The sequence below is a fragment of the Pygocentrus nattereri genome, chromosome 17, assembly GCF_015220715.1.
Source record: "Pygocentrus nattereri isolate fPygNat1 chromosome 17, fPygNat1.pri, whole genome shotgun sequence".
In the NCBI taxonomy this organism is placed as follows: domain Eukaryota; kingdom Metazoa; phylum Chordata; class Actinopteri; order Characiformes; family Serrasalmidae; genus Pygocentrus; species Pygocentrus nattereri.
The window spans coordinates 27,808,993-27,822,188 of record NC_051227.1 but is presented as its reverse complement, the minus strand read 5'-3'; the positions used below and the strand labels follow the sequence as shown (position 1 = coordinate 27,822,188).

Genomic DNA, 13,196 nt, shown 5'->3' with positions numbered 1-13,196 from the left:
AAGGGCCACTTCATGAGTTGTCCACTCACATTAATGTAAGTATGGCTGAAGTCACAATCAAGGTCTATTTCTGTGGTAATACTGCATGTTATGTAAGTCTATCCCTGCATTAGTAAGAGGAACCAGTATGAACTCTGAGTCTGAGGCAGACAGGGTAAGGAGGGAAGCTGAACCTGAAGGTAGGTCGAGCTGCAACACTCAGTGCAGTTATGTGGTAAACATCTCTAAAACTCTACATAAGTTTCTCTCTTCTTTCAGAACTGGCAGAACCTCTTTTTACGGCCTTAATTACTTTCTACTGAAAAAATTCATTTTTTAGCATCAGGAAAAATGCACAAAACATTCATTTTAGAGAAAATTGCCTTAACAACTAAATATTTTGTTTCATATGAAGTATGGCCACTCTTTGCACTTGTTACAGCTTCTGTTCTGTTCAACAGAAATCTGCAGGGATATTTGTCCACACCTTCAAAGTTCAGCCTGGATGTATTTTCTGCTTCTCATGAGCCAAGTAATCTCAAACAGATTCAATGATGTTGAGGTCTGGAATCTGGGGTGGACAGCTGTGAGTATTATTTATCTGACAGTGACAGTTTTGGTGGTCTACCAGAGACCCTAGGGTGTTAGGGCTTTCTTAAAATTTTTGAATAATTGTTTCTGAAATCCAGTTTTGGAATATCCTATTGTTTTTTAATTGAATACCCCTTGACTTTCCCCTTCCTTATGCAAAGGGATTATTTTATATCTAATCTCCTCTAGAATATCTCATGAAAAACACATTTGCTTTTGGGTGGTCTCTGACTTTTGCACAGTAATATAAAACAACAACAAAAAAAATAATATAACAAGTTATTCCCAACTGATTGTGTATGTCTGTCTGTCTGTCTGCCCTGCGATGGGCTAGTTTCCTGTCCAGGGTGTATCCTGCCTTCTGCCCAATGATCGCTGGGATAGGCTCAAGCATCCCTGCGCGACCCTGAGGGAGAAGCAGCTTAGAAAATGTGTGTGTGTGTAATTCCCAACTGAATAATAGCAAAGCCACCTACGCAGCAAACACACACACATCCAGCTCACACTCCACAAACTCGCTTGACTTGCCAATATATACCACAAGGTCAGCGCGTTTGAGAAATGTATATCCAGGTTTTCAGTGCCCATTTACAAAGCAGACAAGAGTGAATTAATTAGCGACAAAGCAACTGGCTCTGCGCCCCCTTTCCCACTGTCACTTCCTCTCTCTCTCTACAGCAGATCCACCACAAGGTCATCATTTTGAACTCACCGTTAGTTCCACCCAGTGGTAACAATACTAGAGCATACACACACGCAAGGTCTCTCAGGTGCAGCTGTCAGTGGGAAGAATCGAAATATGGGGGAGGGGCAGCATTTAAAATCACGCGCTCACGAGAGCACAGAGAAATCATTACAGCTTTTGAGTACGCTGAGGGGGCAGGGATAGTTCAAAGCTGAATATAGGGAATCGATGGAGCTGCTGGTCAGCCGCAAAACAGGACATCAAAATGCCAAAGTATGCAAGAAAAATCACAGGCCTGGGCTAGAGGACCATGACCTCAGACACGCCCCTCTGTCCTTAGGCCAGACTGATTAAGATTGGATTTCCTACAGCAGACAGGAACACTCAGCCCAGTCTCATACACAAAAGCCAGGGACAGGAAATCGATAGCTACTTTTATCTTTATGAGTGACATGTGTTCTCTGAATTACCAACAGAGCAAAGACCAGTGGGCATCTATTTGTGTTCATTTCACTGATCTAAGGCATGTTTCTAATCAAGGCTGATGCCTCCAATTGCATACTGTACAATTTGTATGAATAGTAACTCTATGGGGAAAAACTGTTCTTAACTTTAGTATATGTTAATACAATGAGATTTTATTCCAAGACATTTTGAACAATTTCTATTGATTTACTAATCATGATGTTCACACATCTGGAACAGCAGCTGGAGCTATCAAATGGTGTAAAAACACTGCATGACACAAACTGTTTACCCCATCCACATAAAACAATTTAGCACAAAACTGAACTGTTTGGTCTCTGGTTCTCAGACAAAAAAAGTTCTTGAGTCTTGAGTCTGAGCTCATTTCACTATTCAAAATTCCTGTGGTAGAAGCACAAAATTGAAGGTGGGATAAGCACAAAATTGAAGACCACCACTGTTCCTAGAGTTTTGAGTGTGAGCTCATATTGTCAGAACAAATTTTATTCTCTTATTATTGTTTAAAATCCCTGTGTAATGCAATCCAGATATCATTGTCATGATATATTTTTATACTATAAGATATATTACATCTCCAGTCGTCTGAAAGACAATGTCCTGAAACTGTTGGAAAACACTGAACTTTGATGAGAAAAATGCTATTCTGGTACTGCTGTACGTGCTGAACTTGATATAATGAGCTCCAATAGCTATATGAATGATTCTCAGATTCGCAGAAGGCTAACTAGCAATTAAAGTGGTCACACTGATGAAACGACCAAGACAATGAATGGTAATCATGTCAAAGGTGTCAGTGCAACAAGTGGGAGTGGTGACAATTTTTTCTAAGAATAAATAAATTACTAATTAAAATAAGCTATTGTAGCATTGCAGGCGGTGGTGCAGTGGCTAGTGCTGTCACCTCACAGCAAGGGTCCAATTCCCCGGGTCGGGGGACCAGGGTTCTTTTGTGTGGAGTTTGCATGTTCTTCCTGTGTTCATGTGGGTTTTCTCTGTGTGCAGTCAACTGGAGATGCTAAATTGCCCCTAGGTGTGAATATATGTGTCTGTAGTGATGAACTGTTGACCTGTCCAGTGTGTTGCCTTCTGCCCAATGCCTGCAGGGATAGGTTCCAGCAACCCAGGAGGATAAGTGGCTTAAATGTGTGTGTTATACCACAGCATAAAGACACATGTTCCTACATGTGGCTGAGACACCCACCTTGCATGAGAGTGTAGAAGGTTCCAGAGGCCGAGAGGTTGGTTGTGACAATGATGTCTTCTTTGTTGGAGCCTTCAGCCTGCACACGCACTGCATTGTCAGCATCTGTGCGGTAACTGCTCACCCTGCCTGTGGGGTAGGTCACGTTCGTCAGTCGCCCGTAACTGTCATACCTGCAGAGAGGTAGGAGGGTTAGAGGTCACAGTATTGCTTTAGGAAGAGAAATATAAGGCACTGGCAATATCAGATCAGCAGTAGAACTGTACCTACCAATCCCTGTCACATTCCAAACAAAAGGCCTTTAAACTTGATTGGTTTGGTTTTTAACACTTTTTGGTGATCCACTGTAGAAGCTGTTAACCCAGTAATCACCAACAATTAAAATGCATGTTGTAATTTGATACTGATTTCCTTTCTTTCTGATAATCCATACTGCATTTCTGTAAATAAGAATATTACTTATGATTTGAATCTGATACACATTTCTGGCTGTGCATATCACCTTGTTTTGTGGAAAGAAAAAGAAAGAAGAAGAAAAATATCCTTTGTCAAGTTTTTGGAATTTATCAACATCATAAAAGATGAAAAAATGTAAAATTTGTTGAATGACCCACTGAGCAATTAAATTGCTTACATAATATATAATTATGCAACTACATTTGTCATATAATAGTGCAGCAAAATACCCAAAAATTTAATTCTAACTTTCTTAACTCAAAACCTAAACCTAATCCTAAATGTAACCCTGATCCTAGCTACTTCAGTACATTAGATCGTTTAGTAACAACTCAAAAATAACATCCAGGTGACCAACACATGGGTGTTTTTATTATACTGATTTTATCAGCAGATTATTATACTGATTTTATACTGGTTTCTTCTCTGGTAAAACAAGGCTAAAATGAGTAAGACTAAACATTTGTCATTTCCAAAATGAGACACTGTAGCGTTGGACTGGAGCCTGCATGAGACTTCTGGGGTGGTGAGCTTGGTTTACTACAGTCCTCCTTACTGAGTTGCCAACCAACTGCAGCATAATAAACAGTAGCACAGCTGATCAAATGCCTTTTGTCTTCTCTAGGCAAACCACAACAGAATGAGTCCTATTTCAGCCCTGCCAATCCTGCAACATCATGAGTGAGCGCATCTACTGGAAGACTTTTATCAGCAGCGTGATTGAAGCCTGTAGAGCTCTCCCCAACATGCCTTGTCTCTCTAATAACATTCAAAACACAAGTGATAGCTGCAGCTGGTCCACAGTGCTGGCCCCTCCCCTCCTGCCTCTGCCTGGCAGAAATGAAAGACAGGAGCGGCTGAGCTGATACGAGGAGAAATCTGATCTGATTTAGGGGTAAAGACTTCAGAGATATGTGGAGAGTTCTCTGGAGAAAACACACAGTGTGGTATTAAAGCTCAGAATGAGGCTGCCCTCTTTTATTTCCACAAGCGGAGGTAATCAGCGATAAAAGACTGGGCCACAGCAAGACTTTTGCTTATCTAACTTGATTGAAAAGAAATGCTGAAGATGAGATAAGGAAGAAGACTCCTAGATGTCTCCAATCCACTCAGTGTAACAGAAAGGTTCACCAGTTTTTCACATTTAAATATATACTAGCTCTGAGAGAAGTCAGCAGATGAGAGTAAGGATAACTCTGGAGCTGCATGTCCTGAAGATATTAACGTTAGGAAAACATGTTAGGAATACATTTTGGCCCAATTCCCTACAAGGATAAGACAAATAAGTGAGCTACAGTACCCTAAGCCAATAACCCAACCTAACAAATGAGCTGAAACTTTAGAAAGCTAAGCCCCCCTACCAGTTAAAACACTGTCAAAAGTTTGGTTTACTTTTGAAAATTTCTAACTATTATTTTTCAATCAAGGAAGAAAAAAAACACCACTGTTCAATAGTATAGACTCTATATGCAGTTTAGACTGAAATACTATAAGCTAGACACCAGAACGTCTGAGAAAGTCATACTGTTTTCTGGGAACAGCAGGAACTTATGTGACTTACGTAACTTACAGGAACTTATGTAATTAATAATATACTGTAATTATCTATCTTATGATCACCACTTAAGATCACAGTTATTTTTACCTTTATTAAGTTATCATCTGAAAGTTGTAGCAACAAAATATGTCTTTGGGAATATTTAGCTTCATCAAAATGTTTGTTTGATGTGAAGAACAGCTTTTGCCAAAATAATGATTTGACAGTTTCCTTTTTTAAAACTGTTAAAAGCACAGCTTGTTACTCCTTTAGGCTGAAGGTGATCTAAACACCAGAAAGATTGAGAAAGAGTGCTGATGAGTGCTGACATCACAACAAAGAGATAACATACGTGGTGTTTTGCATTAGCCTCAAGAACTCACTGTCAGAATTCTGTTAGTTATTTAAACATAATTGTTTTCCTCAAAATAAATGTAGTTAGACTTTAATATACCAAAAAAACAAAACATCATGTTCATTTGTATTTGCATTTTACTATATATATATATATATATATATATATATATATATATATATATATATATATATATATATATTTGTTAAATTTGTTTAATATATATATATATATATATATATAGACACAAGAATTTAGAAGCATCCGAACATCCGAATTGGCTGGCATTGCAGTAATGGCTGTGCATAACTGTGACAAAACTGACAGGCAAGATATAACCACAAGACCAGTGTTGACAGGAGATGTACACTTAGGCTAAAATATGTGGATAAATTGTTGAGAAGTGAAGTTTTACTTTAAATTGTAATGGAATGGGAAAGATGCACTTTCTGCTGAAGTCTATTTCCATGTCAGCATGAATACATTAGCAGTCTGTACAATGACAGAGTAACTTTGTGCTGGGAGAAAAGTACAATCAAAGTATCTTTTTAAAGCAGCAAACGCACTGTGCTGTGATTACTGAACCCCAGAGTCTCCTGAAAAAAAACCAAAACACTGAGATCAGGGTGTGCGCAAACACACAAAACACAGCCCTGATAACTTCAACCTGCTCATACTGAGACGCCTGTTAGTGTCTTCAAAGCAGACTGAGGGGAACACAAAGGGGGATGAGATAGAGACACAAAGAAAAAAGGAAAAGAGAGAAGGCACCTGTGGTTCTTTTTAGAAAACTCATATTTCTACCCTTTCACAGAACAGTCACAAGAATGACCTCTGACTCTTCTCTCTCTGTTTTGCTGCTGGACTGCTTACTTGCCTGCCCATCCCCTGAGTACCAGACATGCTGACCACATTTTCATATGAACTGTTAATAAAGCTAAACATTAGCCATTTACTTTTGCAGCAAGAACTCAACAAAGACTTCAGAACTCCATTACGGTAACAAAAACACATCTGCAATCCCCACAGTACAGCAAAATTGCAATAAAGCGTAATGGAGGGGACAGCTCAGCAGATGTCTTTGTTGTGTTTGCCTCTACTGCTTTGCATACAGGCTCACCACAAATCCGGGCTGACGTAACTAGTGTGCGTCCTCAGGCTAGCGTGCCTCAGAGGGACTTAATGAATTCAGGTGGTGGCTATGATAAACCACCAGGGCCTGTACTGTACGCAGGTTGGAGTGTGTAGATAAATAGTGAGGTCTGTTCTGCTGGCATATTATGAGATTGACCCCTCAGGTGGCAATATAACCTTCAAAGCTAATTATAAAAAAATAATAATAAATTAATCATAAAAACTAAACTAAAAAGCTAGCTTTCTTTATTACAAAGACCACTCTGTGCCACTTAAAGGGAAAGAAAGCCTGAGTTGAACCTAAGTGCTTAAAAAAGCTTGGGGACTGAACCATTTCTAATGTTAATTATTGTTTTTTTCCTTCTCTAATAGCAATTATTGAGCTAACGCATTTTTTATGCCAGCTGTTCATTTGGTGAAAGGGGATTAAACAAATGATATGACAGCATGAGTTTTGATAAGAAGTAGCAGGGGGGAGACAAAAAGGTGTAACTGCTTTTAGACTATTTTCAATTTATTTGAACAAGAGGAACGATACATGCTCAGAGAAAAATATAGGCTGGAGGCGTATTCACTTCTAGTTATCAAGGGTCATTTTCTGCTCTTTACCAAATACGTTTTTGCCATATGCGCTAAAAAGACATGCCTGAGTACACCATTGAGGGGGATGAGGACAGACGACAGAGGAGGCTGTTTTGTTCCAAAAACCTCATGCCAGGCTAGAAAGGAACAACACAAGTGACAGACATCCACTTTCAAGCAGGCCTTGAAGGAAAAGACAAGATGTTCTGGCTCTCATAATGAAAGGGGCTGCTGTTAAGTTTGCGAGATGCAAAGACTCTATAGAAATCTACTGTTTCCGTGGGCATATTGAAAAAATACTGTTTTGCACAATCCAGTTTGATGGAAAATAATGCATGGCATTGTGTCTTATACATGATGGTTTAGATGCATTCATCTGAGCTGTATCATCTGTAAGCATCTGATGGTGATCATGCAGCTATAGAGGAGGGAAACTCTCCTTAGCTTATACAGAATATGACTGAATGTGAAATTGCAGAGTACAGCTTATATTATACATTCAATGCTCCTCAAGACGTTAAAATTAATTTATAGCTCATTATTTGAAGCTAACATACAGCAAAACGCTAATTCTTGAATCAGGAGCCACGATGGTGCTTCACTGAAGTTGCTCATTCTTGACAGTGCAAATGAAAAAATATTGTAAAGAGATTTGCCTGCAATAGGGAATTTCAAAATAGTGCTGTGGCAGTACTTTGCATATCCTGAGTCTGATACCTGCAAGCACTCCAGTACATTACAATGAAGACGAATGCAAAACTCAAACTCTGCACTTCTGCTTTCTCAATCGGCTAAAGACTGATAGAAAATGACTTTCTTAGAAACAGCTCCTGAATGTTCTCCCTGTTCCCTCAGTATAAAAGGTAACCATGAGTAAGCACTTGAAAATTTTCACACACTGGTGCCGATGAAAAAAGTGAAGGGCAGAAATACACCAGAATCCCTAAACACAAAACATTCTGGAACTACCTGTTCATGTCTGAGGTAAATTAGTAACCCACAACACTTCCCCTGCATACAACTAGAATTAACTGACCATACTTGTTTAACCATGTCCCTTTTTCACTCGTAGACCTTTATGATCAATTACTGTAGCCATGGCAACTTGAGCCACGGACAAATCTCTCTGTAAAGCCTGGTCTAGCTGCAGAATCCCGCTGTCTACATAGTGCAATTACCAAAGCGCTCTAATTTACCAATAGTCAGTTTCTATTAATTTAAAAATGTTAATGGTAATGAAACATTTAGATGTGATGTGAAAGACCATTACTTACTCATAAAAAGTGGTCCATCCATCTTCATTGCTCTTTGTTGCCAGCAGTCCTGAGCTTCCATGGTATGTCATCATTGCTAGTTCTTGACCTTGGGCAGCAACACTCTTGAGTGCATTATTAGTGCCAATAGTGAACCAGAAGGTCTGGCCATCAGGGGCCATGATCCAGAGGGGCAGCCCTGTGGTGTCCCTGCGAATGGTCACTTTGTTCTTGTTTTTGTCTGTGACAGTACTTAGGTCACCTTCTCCAGAATAAGTCAGGTTGTACAGGAAATCACCAGTGGTCAGACTCTGGGTGTAGATGTGGCTCCCATTGGCGTCAAACAGATAGAGTTCATCATCAATAGGTGATGATACCTCATACATGTTGAGCGGGTTGAGATAAGGCTTATTTCGGCGTACGTATCGGATGCGAATATTGCCCAGGTCAGCAATGAAGAGCTCACCATTAGGTGAGACCGCCAGAGAGGATGGAGAGTTGAGTTTTGCGTCTTTGGCGTAGCCATCATCACCTGAGTAGCAGTCGCAGTTTGCATCATTCTTGCAGTCGCAGCCACTAGGTGCGCCTGCGACCAATGAGATTTCGCCATTGGTCGAAACCTGTCGCACACGGTTGATTTTCTTGTCGTCAGATTCGGCGATGTAGAGGATGCCATTGTGAGACACGGCCAAGGCGGTGGCGGATTCCAGTGTGGCATGAACAGCAACCTTGCTGACCAAAAAGTGGTCTAGGCCAGGCACCTGGCAGTGCATGGGCCGACCAGCAACTATCCTCACCTGATGGTTCTCAGATATCTGTAGCACCACGTTATTGTCCAGCACATATAGGGAATTGTCCATTGGACTCACTGCTAGGTCAGTGGGCCATTCCAAACGCACCTATAAAGAAACAAGAAAAGCGACCATCATTACTTTGTGACTCAAAAATAAAGAAGCCATTCCTAATTTTCATTCAGGGAAGAATTTCCATGGGGGAGCTAAATTACACAGCAATAGCTGAAAACTGTTAGCAGGTGAGATACACCTAGAAAAAGTAATTGAATTAAGCCCAGACTATTTTTCTACTGTGCCTTTGTGGACTCGAGTGCTGATTATCTGATAGTGAGGAGAGGAATTCACTAGTTATGCTGAAGCTAAGAGTAAGGACACAAAAAACACTTGACGATTTTTCAGATCCACAGCGATAAGGAGCTGTGGAGGATGAATAGGAACGGAGGAGTGGAACCAAATCAAATGATCAGATTAAACCCAAGCAGCAGGGAAGCATTGATCATGTGGACTCTGGACACCCAAACAGGACTGCAGCACATCCGTCAACTCAACCTGTGGATGTCTTTTCCCTGTACTGGGTTATTCATTATATAATAAAAAAGAGACTGGAGGCAAGGTCCTCAAAAGCAAGAACCAGTGCACAACAGAAAAGCGTTGCTCACCTCCCAGCCTAGCCAATAATGACTTATTGTTCAACAATCAATGTAAAAGCCTTTTAACAAACAGAAATTACCCAATCTAGCTAATGTGCACACAGACCCTTTGGTTGGGGTGAACCCTGAGTACTCTCTTAGGGAATAGATTATGAAAGGTCTTATTTCAGTAGTCGTCCTGGCACAGTAACAAGGCCGCTTGATTAAAAGATGCTTTTAATGTACTGGGAGAAAAAAAAAGCAAAACAAGCTGCCGTGCAGTGTAGTCTATTAAACGAAGACATTGAAAGCAGCCAATTGATTTGCTTACATCAAATGGGACACATCTATTTTTCACAGACTTGTGAGAAAAGAAATGGAAAGATAGCACTGTACCACACCATCAGCAAAGTCTAGCCAATCTCCAAAATGACCCAGGGTATATTAAAGGAACCATTATACAATTGTTCACAGGATGATCTGAATAAAATCACTTGTATCACAGAAGCTGTCAAACATCTATGGACCCTTTAAGAGATTTAAATCTGCCACCAGTGGAATTGCGGCACATGTACATCTATGTTGGCCACAGTAAAATAGATCAACATACAGAACTGAGGCTGTCTATGTGCTACTGTGTTTTCTATCACTTTACCAGAGATGCACATGGTTGCCTTTATTATTAGATGCCCTATGATTTGAGTGTGAGCGCACAAACCGATACAGAGCACAGATCAGATTGGTAAGCGCTTATTACTGATTTGTTTTTTACTGATGACTAATGATGAAATGATAAAATAGCAATATAATGCTACTGGTGTGTGCCTTACAGAGCTGTTCTTAAGTTATACCAGTGTGTAATAAAACATTTCGCCCAAAAGCGGACCCTGGCCATGTAAGGGGTTAAAGGGTTAATTGTCTATTAAACATAAATATAAAAACTGATCAAAAAGCTTGGTGTATAGCTTTTATTATATGTATTCTACTAATATGTAATTATCCACATTTGTGCATTCAGAGTATTTTTATTCTAAATTGTATCAAAGTAAGCAATTGTGGTGAAATCTAAGACATCATGCTGCACTGAATAATTTCCTAAAGAATCACAACCTTTTTTGCAAACTGCTCTGGGTGGTGGTGTGTGTGAACGGTAATGGTGTTCCTATATGAGCTACAAACACAAACATAGCAACACAAGCAACACTCCCATGTACTGTAACTTCAGGCCACCCCTATGTGTCTGTGTATCTGTTATCAAAGCAGTGGGCTTTTTGTGATAATTCTAGTCCCAGGGAAATGCCTTTACTAGGGAATGAGGAGGGGGACCTTAAAACATATTTCTTGTCAACAGACTCAGCTGAATATTTCATGAGAATAAGTGTGTGTGGGGTAGACAGCATGTGTGTGTGGAGAATTCAGTGCAAAAATGTGCATATGGTTTGCATGTTGGTGTAGTATGTAGGTATGATGCCCCCCGCCACAAACACACAACACACACAAATGCATATAGATGTTATCCACACATGCATATAGATGTTATCCACCCACACACACACACACACACACACACACACACACACACACACACACACACACAGTAAACTGACCAAAAAAGTCCAAAATGACTGAAAAAAAGTAGTTCCTTTGTTTTACATTTAAAGTAAAGTATGTTTTTTTCTTCGGTCCAATTTGACATTTAAATTTGTAAAGCATTACTTAAAAATATTCAAACACCACCATCCTGTATTATAATAAACATATTATGAAACATAAATCCATAGTATGTGTCATGGCTTGGAATATACACACAGAAAAATGTTAATCTGAATCTTTATGATAAACAGATAAACAGACTAATGCTAATCGAATATTACCTGCTGTGTTGTTAGCTTATTTCACTTTGAATATTTGAAAGAAAGAAAAAAAACAGCTAATAAAAATCAGCCATTGGACAATATGGCTGTAAAAATTGATGTCATCCACAAAAATTAAATCATTCCTTCTGTCACGCTTAAATCAATGAAGTGCAGTGAACACAGGATAGGACTTCTTCACCCCTAAGTACACTCAAACTGCAAGGAGAAAACACAACTGTGACCTTGTCCAAAACCACAGACCTATCTTTATGTATGTAAGCTCACTTGCTTGCATATTTAAATAGGCCTGTCTTTTCAATAAAAACCTTCATCCTACCAATCTGACATTTAACATAAGGGTAAAAATTAATCACATTTTACTGTTTGAAGACTTGCTGGGTGTCAGAGCAAATGCTGCTGTCAGTGTCCCCCACCCTGACTAAGCTTGTTCTCTCTTTAGCCCTTCAACGAAAATGCATCCTAAGTAGCCCCCTCTCTCTCTCTCTCTCTCTCTCTCTCTCACTAAAGCACAGTTTTTCATCATTTGGCACGCAGTAGAGAGGAGGGTGTGCTCGTGGAGGAGAAGGTTCTCGCTCAAAAACAGACTTAATCATGGTGGAGGCACTTCACCAGTGATGAAAAGAACATAAATAAGCAATCTTGCTGAGGCTCGAAACTCTTAGTTCTTGCGGGGGGACGCTTGAAATGAGGAATACAAACCGACAGGTGGAGGGCAGAGATGACATGTGAGGAACTCAGCTAATCCAGACAAACCATATAAATGCACAAATATGGCCTATTAATTATTTTATCCAGCCTGTAGAAATCAGACGGCAAATAAATAAATACATACATAAATAAATATATATATATATATATATATTTTTTTAATGAAACCAGGTAAGAGGGGGAGATGAAAAGGAAAGCAGAGGCTTTAGAAGAGTCCGGAAAAGTGTGGCAGGAGGCTTAAGTGGAGGGGTTGGGAGTGGGGGGTGGGGGTGTTTGAAGTAGCAGAGCGGTGTGCTACCCATGAATTTTTAATGGATGCTTTTTACTGTCTGAGTGTCTTTGGCAGGAATGAGTGTAATTTGTCATCATTTCAGGGGCTGTATGCAGCCTTACTGCCAGCGTATGGGTGTGTATGTGTGTTTGTGTGAGTGCTAGTGTGTCTGGTGTGTGCACAACTGTGTGTTGGGGGGGAAAAGAAGGGGATAGAGAGAGAAAGACACTGTTTGTGCACGTATCTGTGTATATTTGTCAATGTGAGAGAGAGAGAGAGAGAGAGAGAGAGAGAGAGTGTGTGTGTGTGTGTGTGTGTGTTTATTGGGGGTCTCTGTGGGACAGTGGTAGGCAGCTGCAGGTCGTCTACCCTGTGCTCTGCATCCTATCTCTAAAATAAAGCCTCTCTTAGTCTGGCAGCTGAGGCTACACAGAGGAAAACTGCACGCACACACAGACACACACAGACACACAGACACACACACACACACACACAAAGTTTTGTTTTTTATATCTTGTCAGGATGTGGGCTCATGTATATGTGCCACAAGTACTTGTACACAAGTGTTAGTACCTCTATGTAATAATAATAATAATACAGTACTGTAAGTCAGAGACCAAGCTTCATATATTTACTATCCATTCAAAACAGCCATTTA

At 40.0% G+C, this 13,196-nt stretch overlaps 1 protein-coding gene across 12 annotated transcripts in view; it reads right to left on the bottom strand.

Annotated features, from left to right (window-relative positions):
- Positions 1 to 13,196, bottom strand: part of tenm4 (teneurin transmembrane protein 4) — a 246,804-nt gene that overhangs the window by 26,378 nt on the left and 207,230 nt on the right. For all 12 annotated transcript variants that reach the window (XM_017696788.2, XM_017696786.2, XM_017696787.2 and 9 more), the window contains 2 exons: positions 8,281 to 9,158; positions 2,943 to 3,115 (listed from right to left, as the gene is read on the bottom strand). In XM_017696788.2, the coding sequence (XP_017552277.1) occupies positions 2,943 to 3,115; positions 8,281 to 9,158 (1,051 nt within the window). The remainder of the gene's footprint in view (positions 1 to 2,942; positions 3,116 to 8,280; positions 9,159 to 13,196) is intronic.